The sequence below is a fragment of the Phasianus colchicus genome, chromosome 10, assembly GCF_987193195.1.
Source record: "Phasianus colchicus chromosome 10, bPhaCol1.hap1.1, whole genome shotgun sequence".
Taxonomy (NCBI): Eukaryota; Metazoa; Chordata; class Aves; order Galliformes; family Phasianidae; genus Phasianus; species Phasianus colchicus.
In genome coordinates, this window is record NC_143445.1 from 5302211 (window position 1) to 5320169 (window position 17959).

The following is a 17959-nucleotide window of genomic DNA, read 5'->3' on the forward strand; positions in this document are numbered from 1 at the left end:
GACGGAGAAGTATTCCTCTACGTTCCTTTTATTCATTTATTTATTTATTCTGCATTAGCTTTTTGCCAGCTTTACTCCATCCACTTGGCTTGCTGAAGGTTTGAATGAGTAACTTTGCAAAGCAAAAGTGAATATGAGTGTCTGAAGAAAAAGTGAAATAGTTCAGAACTGCCTTCATTCTGTAATTAGACTTTAACTGTCACGGTAATGGAGCCTGGAGTGTTTCCTGCAGACTCTGAATCAATTTAGTGTTGGCTCTGGACAGAGTTAATCAGTCTGGAAATGTAAGTAGTGAGGCCAGTGCCGTTCCTTTCTGTGGAAGAGGGTATGTAGCTAACAGGAACAAAACTCCTGATGGGGAGCAGTTCCCATTCTGTACTCAATGTGCCATGAACCTGTTTGACTCTCTGAGGCTGATCATTGTCCTCCTCATTGGAATCTGTGGGAAGAGAACCACAGAATGGCCTGGGTTGAAAAGACCCACAATGCTCAACCAGTTCCAACCCCCTGCTATGTGCAGGGTCACCAACCAGCAGACCAGGCTGCCCAGAGCCACATCCAGCCTGGCCTTGAATCCTTCAGGGATGGGGCATCCACAGCCTCCTTGGGCAACCTGTTCCAAGAGAGGTGCTGGTTGGGTGATGGGAAAGGTGTGCTACCAGACGATGTTTCAGTTGCTGGTACAGTGTGGGGGGAAAAAGCACCACAGAGTACTGAAGGACTGATGTTTCCCAAATTTGTGCCTATGGGCTTGGGAGTGCATTTATCTGTGTTCGTAGACAAAAAGTCCTGTGAGAGCTGTTGAAAGATGCTGTCTGTTATCTTAGCTGGGGAAGTTCATGATCTGCAAACACCAGAAGCTAGGAGGATCTACTGTAAAATGCCACAATGTGTTTGCTTCGGTCTTAAATTCTTTCCCAGGCATCTTCATTTAGCTCCTGATGAAGGCAGGGTGCTGAGCCAAGTAGATTTGTGTTGGTTTTCTTTTTTTTAAGAGTTAAGAGCTGTACTGGAAAACCTCTTAAATTATTTTTATGTGCCGGTATTTTAACTGAAGCATAATTTTTTAAAGCAATAAAACCTGACATTCTCATGCTGCCCTTACATAATGCTGTTCAAAATCATGTAATTAACATCCCTTGTTAGTATCTAGCTTTTTATGGAAGTACAGGCGTTAAAATACTGGTGGTCTGCGTAATCAAATTATTCAACATTGTAGCATGCTGCTTCTATTAAAGCTTAATGATTTGATTGATCTTCTCTAGGGTAATTTGTGTCTGTATGCCTTCAGATACTGCTGCACATGAAGCTGCCAAACGTAAATACCTTCAGCCTTTTGTCCTAATGGCAATTTTATTGCTGTGCACTGCTCATCTTCTCTGAATGGTTTCTCTATAAAAGTTATATTAAATCCAGGACTGTCCCCTTGAAAATCTCACGGTGTTGGAAGTTTGAACCTCTAATCACTGGCATTGATGAGACCCTTCATCAAGCAGGAGAACGTGGTTTTATTTCCAGAGTAATTTCATTGTTTCACCTGCCCATCCTTCTGTTCTGTAAGTTATTCCAATAACTTGTGCATACTGAGCTTCTTACAGACTTAGTTTTGTTGATGCCTGTACATTTTCCCATCTTGTTCAGATCTAATGGCAAGTGTCTGGTACCTGGGAGCTCTTCTGCATACACCCTTCCATGTGTCCACATCTGATGCAGATTTAGTACACGGTAATAATTAGTGTGCAGTAGTAATTGCCCACATAATAATTACCTGGGCAAGTTGTTTTGAAAGCTGTCTTTTGAGACGCTGTCAGAGTTTTTATGTTGGTTCAGTGTGTGTGTTCATTCCCCTTGCTCTGATTTCTTCCCATTCATTCTTCAGTGGAAAAATGGACAAACTGGAGAAGTGTAACCTTGATTTAGATATGTTTTTAATACCAGCTCAGTCTGACTAGAGTCTGCACTTAGGGAACCACATGCATCTTTTCCTGTTCAGGATCTTGTTTCAGTGCACGTGTCCCTGGACTTGCCCTGTTCTGTTGGTGCATTTTGTACATCCAGTCTTTAGGGTTCTCAGCCCTTCCCCCCCCCCATATTTGTGATTGTATACTCTTTATACTTTTAATGAGCCAGCAGGGAATAAAAGGAAGAAGAATATCTTGGCTGCAGCTCTATGTCTTGTGAAAGCGAGGTGGATTAAACCAAGTGTTGGAATAAGAGAGCACTCAGCACTTTGCACTGACATGCATCTAGTCATTGCACAAAGCCAAACTCTCTCAGGCTAGTTTTCTCTTCAAATGCACCATATGTATGAAGGCTTTTCCAGTTTTCTTGACTATCCAGCCATAGTAAAAACAGCTCCACTATCGATGTTCTCAATTGCACCACTGATACTTCAGTTAAACTCTTCCTGCTGTGTGGCTCATGGCTGAAGCCTGCACCTGTGTCTGGTTTGCCCAGCACTCTCCTGCTGTATCATGTATCCTGTGCTGGTTAGTGTTTAGTGAAAGCAGTGTATGAAATGAGACAAAATGGCACTGATTGCAAATACAGTATAGTTTCATCCTGAGTATATAGAGCCTAAAGTAATTTTACAGTGGCAGGGAATGGGGCTAATAAGTAGTGACTGTTTTACTACAAATTGCTGATAATACCCAGGGCAAGCTTTTGAGTCCTGTCTTGTATTCGCTGCATCCTTGTGCAGCAAACAGTAATGACAGCTTAAGTAATGATAATATTATCAAATCTTAAGCATCTTAAAGAAAATACCTCGTTACTCTTTAGTAAATGGTTCTCTGGGTCTTTCAGTTTTCTAGGAGCACTGAAAACTTCAGAAAGCAAATTATAAATACTAAATATTAGTATTAACTTGTGTACAAATGCAGTTTGTCTCATTATGTGCTTTGTGTTCTGACCTAATTACCTTGAAGTTGATTCCATAGTGCATATGTGTCTTGGCCTGAGTGGTTTGGAGGGCAATCAAGAAATGAGCTATTCCAGGAGGAACTGACTGCAGTTAAAGAGCTGATGATCCATAGCAGTTTACTTTGAGGATTACACGGCTGTAAATAAGAGAAAGTTGGATGCATGATTCCCAGTGATAGACAGGTTTGTTTGTAAGAGTCTGCAGTACCTCTTTTGGTGTGAACCCCATGAAGAGTCTTGTTTTCTTCCATGACATTCCAACTTCTATCTGTTTATTAACGTGTAAAATTGTTGCTTTCCCAGGAGCTTGGAGCACTCGTGTTAATGCTGATACGTGAGCACTGGTTTCCAAACCTGCAATAGAATTTATGGACTTGAGGAAGTATTTGCTTTAAGATTCAAATAAAAAGTGGAGCTGGTGGTGCTGAGAGTTGTTCTGGTGTGTTACTGCTGGTTCTATTTGTCTTACCTGTTCTCCTCCTGTTCTTGTTACAGGACTCGATGCGGAGTTATCTTACGTGAGGAATGATGTTGTCAATCATTATGCATTGTCTTTCAATCTCTTAATTCCCAGCGAAACCAACAATCTTCATTTCAGTTGGCATGCTAAATCCAAGGTAAGCAGGCAAAGCTTCTGTGTTGCAGTACTTAGTGCATGGTCTGTGTTGCTTAGTGATCACCTGCTGTTATAATTGGTTTTTTTTGTGGAAAATAATACATGTTAGGTGCAAAAGATATAATGCATTGTTTTAGCTACTTTTTTGTTTATTTGATTGCAGAAAATAAATTGTTATATATTGGAACTGTCCCTTTTTTGTTTCAGAAAGGTTGAAAGCTTCTTCTGAAGCACTCTATCTCTTTTGCAATAATAAATAAAGCTATTGCTTTATTTATGCTATATTATTATGTATAATCTCTTCTGGTAGTGAACTGAACACACAAAAGCAGCAGCCATGAACCAAGGCTTCAGCCTTTGGAAATCAAATGTAGAACAATTGTATTTTAGAGTTTCCTACAAACATATTCCTGGAGATGAGGAGAATCTATAAAATTAGCATCTAGTATGTTATTATTGAGCCTCAATTAAATGGAAGGGGCTTTTTATTTCAGTTAATTACTGTAGTTGGAGCATACAGCAACAGCTGTCATAAAGATCGCGTATGCTTTTACACTGTGAAGGCTTTCCAGTTACTTAATGTATTTTTGTAGGTGAAATGATCTGTTTAGTCTCTGCCAGACCTTTTTTTTTTTTTTAAACCTGAGCAATGTTTATTCTTCTGTTCTTAAACAGGAATGACTGAAATAAAAACAGTAATGTTTAATAACTTCACCAATGCAATTTCTAATGATTCCATCTGCCAGTATTCTTCTTGCTGAGGTGTAGCTTCTTACAGGATATGAATTCTGATCCACAAAAGCTATTGCATATAATGCCCTTTTGCTTCATACCACGTTCTATTTTCACAGGCAGTTCAGTCACTTGCTGTTTGAACAGGACCTTTGAGGGAGTTTCCTCATTGTTACAACTTCAGCTGGGAGCTACATGCTTTGCTGTCCCTGCCCCCAGCCTCCTTGTCACTGTCCCTGAATTTGGAATAGGATTTTTGTTTTACAGAATCGCATACTAGTTGATGTTGAAGGGAACTCTGAAGGTCCTTTGGTTCCACCTCTGCTCAGTCAGGGCCACCCAGAGCAGGATGCTCAGGACCACGTTCAGAAGCTTTTGAACATCGAGGAGGAGACCCCTCCCAGCCCCTCTGGGCAACCTGTGCCAGTGCTATATCACCATGTAGCACAGAAGTGTTTCCTGGTGTTCCAGTTTGTGCTCTGTGTTCTTTGTGTTGTCACTGGGCACTGCTGAGAGCCTAGCTCTGTTCCCATTGTATTCTACCTGCAGGTATTTATGGACGTAGATGAGATCCCCCTGAGCCTTTTCTCTGGCTGAGGAACCTCAGCTCCTCAGTCTCTGCTCTCAGGAGAGGTACTTCAGGCCCTTCAGCACCTTAGTGGCCATGCACTGGACTTTTTCCAGTATGCCCAGGTCTCTCTTGTACTGGGAGGCTCAGAATAAGACATGGTATTCCAGTTGCAGTCTCACCAGTGCTGGGCAGTGTGGAAAGATCACCTTTTTTTTTGACCTACTGGTAATACTTTGCCTAATGCAGCCAAGAATACCATCAACCTTGCTAGAACATCAGTCAGCAGTGTGTATCTTAGTGTCTACCAGGATCCTTAGGCCCTTAGGCTGCTTCCCAGCTGGGTGTCCCCAGAATGCCCTGGTGCTTGGGGTTGTTGCACTCCCCTTCCTTCCACCTCCCCAAAAATAAGATATGGGATTTTATTTATTCTTATTCTGAGGAAAAAAGCATCAAACAGTATATGGCATTTCTTCTTACTGCTTTGAAGATTTCTTACATGTCTCCAATCTCCCAACTGTTGTTACAGGTTGAGTATAAACTGGGATTTCAGGTAGATAATCCCATGGCTATGGCTATGCCCCAGGCCAACATTTCCTTACAAGGAGAAGTTCCTCGCACCCTCTCAGGTAAATGGTTAACCCCACACCTCCTGTCGAGCTAGTACTGATAGCCTTAGCTTTCTAACCCTTTCCTGTTTAAGGTTATATGCTTACAAGTCTTCTGCAACAGTTACAACATTGCTGAAAGGGTATTATACACTGACTGCTGGTGTGAGAGTAATGTCTTTCCCTTTGTTCAGTGGCAGATAGAGATCTGCTTTGAAAGGAAACATGACATTGTGTGTGTTTATAGACACATACACAAGCTTCCCATTCCCTTTCAACTATAGTAATTACCAGTTGCACGGACTTTAAAGTCCATGCCTTTGAATCTTGCTAGCCTACAGATACCTAATGTCAAGATGTATGGGAGCTATTAACATGTGAAAGTGTTTTTGCTAAATTTAAAACTGAGAAAACTGTTTGAGTATGTAGTAGGTCTTCCGTAGAGTTTTTAATAGAAAGTGTTTTGGGAGGTGTGCACTTGATCACAGTTCCTTGTTGATTCAGTGACAATTCCTCACTGCCTTGTGCTCTGTGGGAATAAAGTATTTATTTTGATGTTGGCTTTGTACCACTGCTTTGTGGAGGCAGAAACCAGGGAATCAGACTTGTTGCGTCTGCTCTGCTGGCATCAATAACTCTGGTATGTAAGCTAGAAAATAAATACTGTCAGATTAGTTCAAACTCTGATTACAGTCATATTTGCACAGACTGAAATATTCAAACTTAACTATTGTGGAAGAAGCTAACTTTCATAGTGTCTGAAAAAGCAATGAGGAAAATGGAATTTTCTGGTTTTGGGTGATGAGAGTTTTCTGTTGTGAGAGGGCTTCAGCTCTGGAGTTAGTGAATGGCTAGTGGTCACAGTGAAAACTGTAAACTGTAATATGACACATAATTAAATTTATTAAAAAATACACCCTTTAGGCTTTTGTGATTGTCACATGATGTCTGAGATGTGCTCAAATGTGATTGTACTGTCTGTTTGTTGTCTGTTTGCAGTGTTTCGTGTTGAACTCTCCTGCACTGGCAGACTCGACTCCGAGGTCACAATATTAATGCAGCTCAACTTGACAATAAACTCATCCAAAAACATCACAGTTTTAAATTTCAAACGAAGGAAAATGTGCTACAAAAGTAAGGCACTGTTTCAAATACTTAGCAGTTTTTAGTTAGATAAAGGGAATGGGCAGGACTAAGAACACGAGGTAGCAATCCACAAGAGCGCATTACAGAGGGAATAGTAATAATTTGGCTTCCAGACAAAAAATGTGGACTGTTGGAAGAAGCATAAGGTGATGAAGGAATGAATTCCACAAGTGTTGTGTTGCATTGAGTCCATCAAATGTGCAAGGATGCACTTATGCAAAATGTGCATGAAGGTGTGGCTTTTTAGCACATCATGCTGAGACTCATGTTCCTTGGCATTCATGTTGCGAGAAAATTATTCTTAATTCAGAATGTATCTCTTTATAGTGCAAGTGGAGGCCTTTCTGATCATATTTTAAGGATAGAAATGTTTCACTTTGTGATTTCTTAGGTACTTTTTCAGGTGTTCTAAGTGGGGGAAGTCTAGTCTGCTTATACGTTCCTACCTTTCTGAGCTGCTGAATGAGCTGAGGGGATTTCCATAAGCATTACATTGTTATCAGGGTGTGTGAAATAGGGCCACTTCCTAAATTACTCAGAAGTAATTCTTAAAAAGATCACGTTTCTGTGGGTTCATAATCATGTCAATAGCTTTTTTTGAAAGTTGTGTGTTGAGCGGTGTAGAGCATCTGGGGATTTCTAATTTAATTTAGTGTATAAGGTAGCACTATGTGGGAACTTGCTAGTGGTTTTGCTCAAGGCATTCCTAATAAGTGCTTGGAAGGTTCAAAAAAGAAGCAAAATTCTCAGATCTTTTTCTGGCTTTCCTTTTTTGTGAAGTTGATCAGACTGAAGTAGCTCCCTAAGGAGTCAGCAGGGGCTGTGCTGGGGAGGAGGTGGCTTTTTGCAGCTGGGAGCAGGAATGAGGATGTGGGTCTGGGTCTTTGCACTCACAGAAATCCATTACTTTGCCTCAGGTGTATGTGGAACCTCAGGGAGTTCATCTGAAGTGATCTCTGCAGCCTGCTTTCCCTTGATTTGCACTTTCAGTATTAGAGTGACTGATAATAAGCTTAATGAAGATTTATCCCTTTCCCAAAGAATCATTTTTGCACAAGTAGCCAAGCATGTCCATGTGGCTTTTGTTCTTTTTTTCAGTAAATGTTTAAATAGACATTTCCTTTGTCATCCTTCAATTTTAAAACACTCATGATTGCAGCATCAGCTGAGAAGGCAAGGTGCCCAGGGCTGCACCCCTTAACTTCTTCATAGATAAGTTGTGTTAGAATCTGAGTAATGTTCACTGAACATTCAATTAATAAAGTAATTGTTATCCCATAGGAGCTGATTTTGTAGGGTTTTTGTTTAGTGTACATACATACAGTCACTCTGTTCCTGTCTTTTCTACTCTCTGCTGCTTTGCACTTTCTTGGACAAGCAGAAGGGTAAGTAGATCCAGTGGGTTCAAACACAGCCTCAGTGGACATATATGTTAGTGGTGAAATACCTGACCCTTATGTGTGTGTTTTTTTTTTTTATTACTACTATACAGTGGTTAGGCATTTTAAAATGGAAATCTGGAGATAACTGTAGTCATTAAGTCAGCTCGTCTGTTTGGAAAAACAGATTTGTTTTTAATGAAATGAGGCAATTGATTTCCTTTGAAGGATTGCAGTAACACATGTTTACTAAGCTTAATGGCTTTCTCTCTTCTGTTTAGAGCTTGAACCAGAAGTAAAATCTCCAACATCCGACAAAAATAGCAGCAAGGCTATCTGTAAGTAATCTTGAATGTATCACTTACTCCAAGTGTAAACAAAATAAAAACTGGGGATATTCTTTGTTTTCACAACTTTCTCTATGAAAACAACCCCCCAAGTTGTTTCTACTAAACCCAGTATTTTAGTGGGATTTTTGGTAATGAGTTTACCTGGGAATATGCTCTAGTGAAGAGGAAGAAAACTACACCTACTCTCACAACAGCTTTTTTTCTAAATCATGTCCTTGGGGATCTGTTTTACTGCATATTACTCTAATCAGTCTCTTGACTTCAGGATCTGTGTGGCTTGCAGTTTTGACTTCTATTCATTCATATTTTATAATTAGTTTTCTTTACTCTCACGCCCCTCCTGCATGGAATTGTCTGACTTTGCTCATTCTATGGCACCCGAAACACAAACACTTCTGCCAAAATGCTTTGGAAAGCAGTGGAGAGTTGCTCAGTTTTCCTTTCCTGATTGTAAATTGGAAGTGGCTGGAATTACTCAGGAGCCCTACTGATAAAATTTGCCTTCTCCTGCTTCCATCCTTGTGTCCCTGCTCAGCAGGAAGGGAACCATAGTGCCCTGTAGCTGAGGGGACACCCTCGTCTGTCTCTGTGCCAGCCCCTTCACCTGCTGAACCTTGGTAGTGGTGATTCTTGGGATGAGTCTCGGAGCAGTTCTGTCATCCTGCTGTGTCAGCTTTTTGGGAACTAACAGAATATCTGTGGTTGCTTTTTTTTTTTTTTTTGAGACCAATTCAGAAGCTTTTCACCTTTGTATTTCAGTTGATCCTGTAAATGCAGCTCCCACCACTTCTACCCGTGTGTTTTACATCAGCGTAGGCGTGTGCTGTGCTGTTATATTCCTGGTAGCAATAATACTAGCTGTCTTGCATCTCCATAGTATGAAGAGGATAGAATTGGATGACAGGTACGTATTCAGAGTTTTCAAGAGCTTTTGGGGGCATGTATTTATGCAGGCTTTTGGGATTTCTGGCCTCAGATGTAAGTTTTCTGTAGTAACATGCAGTTTTGCTAAGCTGCAGCAGCAACTAGTGTGTAGTTGTGCTAAGTGCTGTACTGCAGTAAGACAGCAGTTGCAGGTGATGGTGTGGAGGGTTGTGGTTCACCTTGATCGTGGTGTAAAGTCTAGGAATTACAAGTGTTTGGTTACAAAGCTGAAAATCTCTCTTTCCCAGATGTGTTTTTTGATTCAATTAAACCAAATTGGTACATGCAAACTCAGGGACAATATAGTTGACACACACATCTCCTTTTTAATGTTTTGAGTGGGATTTTTCTGAGTGGGGAATAAACACCAAGAACTAAACTGAAGCTCTCTTGGAGGCTGTTTGAACAAGCTGCATCAGATGGAACTGTGCAGGAGCTGGGAAAAACTAAACACTTTGGAAAAGCAGTTGGGTGTGCAGGTAGTTTCCATCTTCAGGAGGGTATCTTGAATGGTTTTGGTTCCTGCATGCAGCCTCTTGGGGTAGCTGTCCTCTGCCTTGGACAGATGCCCCCCTGCTTTTCATTCAGCCTTTGCTGCTACTTTGATCCCATATCACTTGGATTTTGGAGGATTAGCTATATTAATAGAAGTAGTACCTGAAGAGTTTTTCTAGTCCTAGATCATCTAACCAAATGACCTGTCAGCTTTCCTCTATTTACTTGTTCCTAAATTGTCTACTGAAGATTTTTAAGTAATAGAGAATATTGAAAGATGCACAGCTTTGTTTGCTTCATAAAAGAAAAGCATTAAATTTAGTATATGTAAATATGTTCTTCTAAGAGGTTTTGAGAGGCTGTGCCTCATCTAGCAGCGTGATCAAATTGCCTTTTCTTCCACTGTTTAGACTTGATTTTTTGCAGTGTGAATAAGAGCCCGCAAATGCTTAGCTGAGAAACTGCTTCACTGTTTTAATTTAACCTCAGTGTTACACTCTAATAATATATATGATCAGTGACTGCCTGATGGAGCAACAAGCCCAGGAATGCATGGGAGAAGAAATAACTTTTGATTCGGTTTTGAATAAGAAGCTCAGAATGTTTCTACAAAGGGGATCTGAATCAAAGATGATTCGTTGTGAGGGTTAACAACCTCACAGGAGCAACAGAGATACAAAAAAAAAAGAAAACCAAAAACAGAAAAAAGCCAACCTGTTGCTATTGCCCTGAATTTCAAAAAGCAGAGCTAAATAAAAATGAGATTGTTAAATAAAAGTTAAAAACGGGCAGCTGAGCTTATGGGCTGCATGTGGACTGTTTAAGAACATAGTATTGAAAGTTCAGAGCAAATGCTTACATACCTTCTATCAAAGGCACTTAAAAAAGTGCCAGAGAAAGTTGGCATGGCTTAACAGCAGGATAATGGGCGTAGTTAAAAGCAAGGATTAGTCCTTAAAAAGCTGAGATTGCATGAGAGTGAGAAGACAAAGATAATAAATACAAGTTGAACCTAAAAATACAATAAAGCCGACCAAAAAAAAAGATTTTTCTCAAACTTGCCACAGGCACAAAACAATTCTTTTTTTGGACTTGCCAGCAGCAAGAAGCCAGCCAGAGAAATCTGTCTGGCTGGTCGGTGATCAGGTTACAAAAGCAGTTTTCAGGGAAGGTAAAGTAAGAGGAGAAAACAAAGCTGTATCAGCGTTGGCTGTGATGGCTGTGTCAGAACACTGCTTTCTGGGAGACTTGCTGGAGAGTGAATCACAGTGGGGAGCTTTGAAGACACAGTTCAAATGGCAACTTATTATCACTCATTTTTTTTTTTGCTAGCACCAGAGAATATTCTTTCAAAAAGTCTGAAGGAAGTTAAGGTGGAGTAGCTAGACTGTGAGCTTTGGTTTTTGACTTTGTGCAGAAAAAAATTATGCTGGAACTCTGCAGCTGGAAGACGAGTGTTAAAGTAACATAAGGGAAAAAAAAAATCCATGTCAGCTACAAGTCTCTGATCACAATAAGCCTGATATTTTCTATTGAGTATTAGTTTCTGTTAGGAAATGGGGAAAAAAAATATATTGGTACATATGTGGTTATGGTTTAAAAAAGAAAAGCCACTTCTTACCCGTTTTATCCTAGAAGAAAAAAGAAGGAAGTCCTGCTTCATGAACATAACATCCTTGAGGGCAGCAGCAAATATGTCCAGAAAATCCTACAGGAATAGCTAGCACTGCTAGCTCAGTGCTCAGTAGCATTCTCAAATGCAAATGTTAATTATTCTGCAGGAGAGGCCTTTACAGCTGCAGTAACTTCTTTGACAGTATTTTGTCCTATGGATAAGACAGGAGACATCTTACTACGTTTTAAATTGAACACTGTGTGTGTTCCATTGTCAAGAAAATTCATGGTAGGGCTTGTGGGAAGAGGAAAGAAGGACAAGCAGTGAAAAATGGCAAAGCAGACTTGACATTTTAATCTGCAAAAGAGATCTGAGGCAGATAAATTGGTGCAGGGTGAACTGCAGAACAATGTCTTGATGTTTGTTCTAACACAGGAGATAGGAAGCACCAATTAGGCTTAACTTTTTTTGCAACCTGTTATGTATCACTAGTGCCTATCTGCTGCCATGTGGATCTGTCCTTTCTGGCTCAGGGTACTCCTTGCAAACTCTTGTAAGCTAGCACTGCCTCTCAGTGAGATGTTGGCATCAAGAAGTAAAGACATATGAGTCTTCTCTGGAATGTAATGGCTTTGTTGTTTCTGGCACAAGCGAATGTCTTTTGCAATAAATGTTTTGTCAGTTTATGTATCTCCATTTATCAAAGGTGGGGAAAGCAAACCAAAAAATAGTCAGTTTACATGAAAATAAGGCAAAAGTCAAAGGACAGAAGTGCTAAGGTTTCTTTAGTTTCTCAAAATACAGTTCAGTGTGCATGAGACTTCAAAAATGCAATATTTTCAAAGTTCAATCTGGAAAATCTTCTATGTTTAACTTTGATACATTAATTTTGAATTTAATGCAGCAGCACACAATCGTGTTCACGTCCAATTTTGTTTTTATAAAACAGCATTAGTGACAGCAGTAGCTCGCAAGGTTTATCCCAGCCTTCCACGCAGACGACACAGTACTTGAGAGCTGACACACCCAACAATGCAACGCCAGTAACCAGTAAGTGTTAATCTAATTACAGACCTTTGCCACAGACTGCCTTGGATGCAGCTGGAGTGTTAGTATGGGTCACACTGATTCTGTATTAAGGAAGAGAGAAAAGCAGGAATAATCTCCTGATTCTGTCAGTTGCTCTTCAGAGTTTGCGTGATGTATGGTTTTATCCACCTTTGTCACTCATAGTCAAGATTGAAATCTGCATATGGTCTGGGATGCTGGAGTCATCTCATGAGTGTGATGGTGTAACAAGGGTGACGTGTGTGCTTTCTTTTAAATAGCTTTTCTTGATTTTATTTATTTTTTTTTAAGAAAGAGATGGGAGACAGTGAAAGTGACAGTGCATTACATGCTCTGTAATAGATCATTCTGGGAACTGATACTAGCTACATTCTGTGTTTAGTTCTGTGATTCCTGAAGGTATTTGTTATCTACAGAGAGTGTTTACTTCTGCAATTACTGTTCATCAGCCTTAGTGGAAGGATATCTTGTACAGCATAAAGCTATTGAAGGCTGACCTTTCCTGCATTCAGGGTTTGAAGATAAGACGTGATTCCCTGGCAATTCAGTCTCATTGAAGGCTGGACTGACTGTGATTTGCCTTTTCCCTTGTGCTGGCACTTAAGCAACTAGACTGCTAACCAAATCAGGGAGCAGAACCAGCCAAATGTTGATTTTCTTCCGGTGTGGTTTGGTTTTTGGTTGGCTGGGATCTCTGAATTGGTGTGCAGCCTAGCGAGATGAACACCAGTTTTGGTGCTTCAGGTGGGGTATGGATCTATGTGACTGGACACTGAAAGAAAGCAGGATTTAGCCCAGACAGAATTGGCTCAAAGTACTGCTAAAACTTGCTCTGAAAGATCTGAAGTGAGGTAAGGGTATATGTTATAAAGTGAGGGAAATATAGGGGAAATATTCCCCTGGCAGGGAAATGAACGCTTTCTTTGTTAATCTCAATCAGTTGTTTTTCTGAATAGAGTAGGAATTACCAGGCTTTTCAAGAAAGTGTCTCTGTTTATCTGCTGCCAATGATTCTTCATTCTGTAGTGCACAAAAGTTTTTTGTATAAATAACCTGAAGAGACTTTCTTTCAGCAATCTAATAAGTAAAAGCATCAACATCTATCCTTTGTACAGTGCAATATTTACTCTTTAGAGCCAGCTAAATAATGATTAATGGCTTTTTTTTTTTTAAGCAAGCAGTAAGAGCCAAAAGTTTCTTCTGTTTCCTTCTGGCTGCACTTAGTATTGATACTAACCATCCAAATCAATGGTGGTGTACTGTATGAGTATTTTAACTACTATTCAGTGCTAGTGTTTTGCCCAGTTTCCTCCCCAGGTGTGGGAACAAAGAGTTGAACTCCTGCAGCTTTGGTAAAGTCTTGGCTTTCTTCTAAATTGAATTAATATTTCCCTAAACAGAAGAGATTTTTGTCATCTAAGTTCATCTGTTTTGGAAAAAGCTGCCTGGAAACTTTTTATGGTAGAAGCATTAAGACAAATGCATCCATTAAAAATTGATTTTTCGCAGAGTTTGGAAGAGACCATAGCATGCAAATAATTTTTAAGCTGGTTTTCCTAATTACTGTTCCACCTGCCCCTCTTCTCACCCACTATCTTTTTGTGTACCACTTCTCATCCCAAAGAACAGTGTGCTGTTGATGTGCTGTCAACCTCAGGATTTTAGATTGGCTCTCTAAGCGATGTCATCTAGTTAGTGTGATCCCTGGAAACTTGTTAACGAGCCTCTTGCAAAAGACTTGCCATGAAGGTGACTGTATCCTTAGTGATAATTGAGCTCTTCACTGAGATGAACGTGGAAGCAGTGGCACTCATTGGCTTGCTGTGTTCAATATGTATTGTTTCAGAATGCCTTTTTTGGGGACGAGGGTTGGATACTACCAGTAACATGGGGAACAGTGAAACTGAGTGTAAGAAGAAAAAAATTGGATGCAAAAAATAAACAGGAAGAACACTGTTAGGCCTATCACAGTTGTATTAACCTTGTTTTTAGTGACACTTAAAATTTATCATAAAAGTGACTCTCAAACTTTCTCTAGTAATTCAAGGTCTTGCTACAAAAACACTCAGGCCTTTTTGAGTATGTTGGTGTATCTAGCTAGATGTGTCTCATGCCCAGAAGAGGGCACTGCTGATTCTGGTTGTGCTCCTGATGCAGTACCGGGTAAGGCGTTTTCCTGATCCAGCAAGTCTTCAGCAGTTTCTAACCTCAGTCTTTATTTCCCTGTTGAGAGGGAAGTGCAGTGTTACGTTAATCTGCTTCAGTATGCAAGAAGGAGCTTTATTTACTTGGTGTTAATAATGAGTCTCAGTTGTACAACATCATATAGATTTGTGTGATTGCTACGTTTGGCTTCTCTTGTGCATTTCTTTGTTGTTTAATACTGTACATAATCTTCCTAAGTACACACTGCTTGCATGTCTTTGTACCTGTAGGTGGTGCTGAGGTGAAGCAATGTGCTTGTGGTCTTATAATAAGGGTATTTATATTGGTTTGTTTGGCTCTGCTGGCTCCTCAGGTTATCCTACGTTACGGATAGAGAAGAATGATCTTAAAAGTGTCACTCTAATGGAAGCAAAAGCTAAAGTGAAGGATATAGCCATCTCCAGGGAGAGGATAACTCTAAAAGATGTGCTCCAAGAAGGTATTTACAGCCCTCGAGACACTTGTTGGTTACAGTGTGGTTTTTATATATATATGTATGGCTTATTCTTTTTGCAAGATTTTTCTGAGATTAATCATGGGTGATGTTGCTGATCTTTATAACTTTTGTGGAGGTAAAGAATGATGGATGATGTTTGCATTTGGGGTGCGGGGGGTGTGGGGAAGCGGCTTCTAAAATGCATTAGAACATGGGAGCGACTAATTATGCAGAGTAAATAATTGTCTGTGTTAATAATCTGGTCGTTTAAAAAGAAAAATAAATGAAAGGGTGAGATGGCTAGGGAGTGAGGTAATCAGCTGAGGCTGTAAGTGGTTGAGTAACTCAACTGCAAAGTTATTGCAGGAGAACTTCACTTAAGGGGGGAAAAAGTGTCTGTCATCTAAATTCAGTCAGTCTCCATTTAATAGCTAATGTGAAAATCTTATCAAATGCAAAATTAACAGTTCTGCTATGAAAAAACTAGACTACAGTTTCTTTTGTTGCTTAATTTTCATTTCAGAAGTGTTCATTTACAACAATAATTGTTTTTACTTTATATTGAATTTAGAAAATAGACTTAAATATTTAGATTTCTGTCACTAATGGTTAGTACTGCAACTTTAGGTCTGCATCCCCATAGCTTGATAAGAAACCAAATTTTTCCAAAGCTACACATTTAAGATAGTCATCTTTTAGAGGCAGAACTGCAAAGTGCTTTACATCCCCATCTGGAAAACAATGTGAGGTTGCCAAACATTCTGATTTGATGTATGGCTTTAATCTTTAAGCTGATAGCTTTGCTCTCAAGTCCAATGGTTGTGCAAAAATGTATTTACATGTGGAGGATGTTTTGGATCATAAAATGAATGGATTTGGTTGGAAGGAGCCCAACAACCCACCCACTTCCAACCCCCTGCCATGGGCAGGGGTGCTGCCCACCAGCTTATGTTGCCCAGGGCCTCCACCAACCTGGCCTTGAACTTATTCAGGGATGTGGATGCAATGAGATCTTCCCAGAGCCTTCTCTTCTTTGAGCTGAATGCCCCAAGCTTTCTCAACCATTCGTCATAGGAGTGGTGCATCCAACCTTCTGATCATCCTCATGATTTTCCTTTGGACCTGCTCTGATGGTCTGCATCCTTTCTTTAGAGGTCATCAAGCTCAGCTCCCCTGCAGTGAACAGGGACACCTACAACTATATCAGGTTGCTCAGAGCCCCATTCACTGTGAATGTCTTTAGTGATGGGACATCCACTACCTCTCTAGGCAACCTGTTCAAGTGCCTCATCACACTTATTATAAAAAAAAGTAATAAATTCTTCCTGATGTCCAATCTTAACCTCCCCTCTTTTAACCTCAAGTACTTTTCAGAAGGACTGTGCTCCATCCTTACATCTCCCAACTTGTACTAATAGGAGAAATTGCTAGAATGCAGATGCAGATCTTGCGCTTGGATTTGCTGAAACTAATGAGGTTCACCTGGGCCAACTGCTCTGCCTGTCTAGGTCTCTCTGAATGGTGTCCCATCCCTCAGGCACATTGACCACATCACTCTGGCACCATCCACATACTGCTGAGAGTGCACTTGATCCCACTGTTGATGTCATTGATGAAGATGTTAAAGAGCACCACTCCCAGTGTTGACCCCTGAGGGACACCACTTGTCCCTGATCTCCATCCAAACATTGACCACCACTCTGGGTATGATCTTGTAATCAGTCTCTTGTACATCAAACAGTCCACCCATCAATCCATATCTTTCCAGTTCAGAGAGAAGGATGTTATGGGGGACTGTGTCAAAGGCCTTATAGAAGCCCAGATAGATGGTGTCAGTGGATCTTCACGTGTCCACAGATAAAGTTACGCAATCATAACAAGCTGCAAGGTTGGTCAGGTAGGACCTATCCTTGGTGAAGCCATGATGGTTGTTCCATTTCATCTCCTCTTCCATATGTCTTAGTATAGCTTCCAGGAGGGTCTGCTTCATGACCTTCTCTGTCACTGAGGTGAGACTGATGGGTCTGTAGTTTCCTGAGTCATCCTTTCTACCCTTCTTAAAAAATGGGTGCTATATTGTTTTTTTCCTGTATCTGGGGTTGCCCCAAACCAATTGCAGCACCTTGTGCTTGGCCTTGTCCAACCTCATTAAGTTCTTGTGGGCCAAATTTTCAAGCCTGTCCAGATCCCTTTGGATGGCATCCCATCCTTTGGTTGAATAAACTGCACCACTCAGCTTGGTGTCATTAGCAAACTTGCTGACAGTGCACTCAGTCCCATTATCCAGGTCATTGATAAAGGTGAAGGCTGTGCTTCTTTGTACTGTCTCTTACCTGTAGCTGTAATGTTCAGAGCCATCTGATTCCTGCAAGTGGGATCATAGCATATCTCACGAAGTTTATATGCAGTCTCATGGTAGATGATTTAAAATATATATATATATATTGCACTCATCCTACTGAGTACTGAGGAATCAGATAAGAGTTGAACTTTATGCTGGGATATGTACAGCTGTTCAGTATAGTTCTTTTTCTTGGAATAATTTTGTTAAAATACACGAGTGGAAAAATTTTGAAGACTGGGGGGGGAAAAAAGCCAGAAAAAATAAAACCAAAATAAATCTTTGAAGAAGGAGTGTCACATTTTTATAATGTAATACTGTATTCACAAACTGTACTATGTAAGTACTGTTTTGTTGAATGCTCTACTTCTGTGTACATAAAAAAAAAAAAAAAGTATAATTGAGGAATGTTTTGCCTGGGGAATTCCTGACTTGACTGTATGCAGAAAAGATGGAGCTCCAAGTTTTAGCACAGGCTGTCAACTGCCCTACATAAATTACCTGTCAATACTTAAATTAATTAACCAGGTTCTGTTGCTGTCATTGTCTCATTT

The 17959-nt window shown here is 40.2% G+C and overlaps 1 protein-coding gene across 2 annotated transcripts in view; it reads left to right on the top strand.

Annotated features, from left to right (window-relative positions):
• RYK (receptor like tyrosine kinase) overlaps window positions 1-17959 on the top strand; it is a 51264-nt gene that overhangs the window by 11283 nt on the left and 22022 nt on the right. The window contains exons 2-8 of one of the 2 annotated variants that reach the window (XM_031596533.2): window positions 3418-3539; window positions 5368-5467; window positions 6446-6580; window positions 8253-8309; window positions 9081-9225; window positions 12305-12405; window positions 14933-15067. In XM_031596533.2, the coding sequence (XP_031452393.1) occupies window positions 3418-3539; window positions 5368-5467; window positions 6446-6580; window positions 8253-8309; window positions 9081-9225; window positions 12305-12405; window positions 14933-15067 (795 nt within the window). The remainder of the gene's footprint in view (window positions 1-3417; window positions 3540-5367; window positions 5468-6445; window positions 6581-8252; window positions 8310-9080; window positions 9226-12304; window positions 12406-14932; window positions 15068-17959) is intronic. The other variant, XM_031596534.2, reaches the window with a different exon arrangement.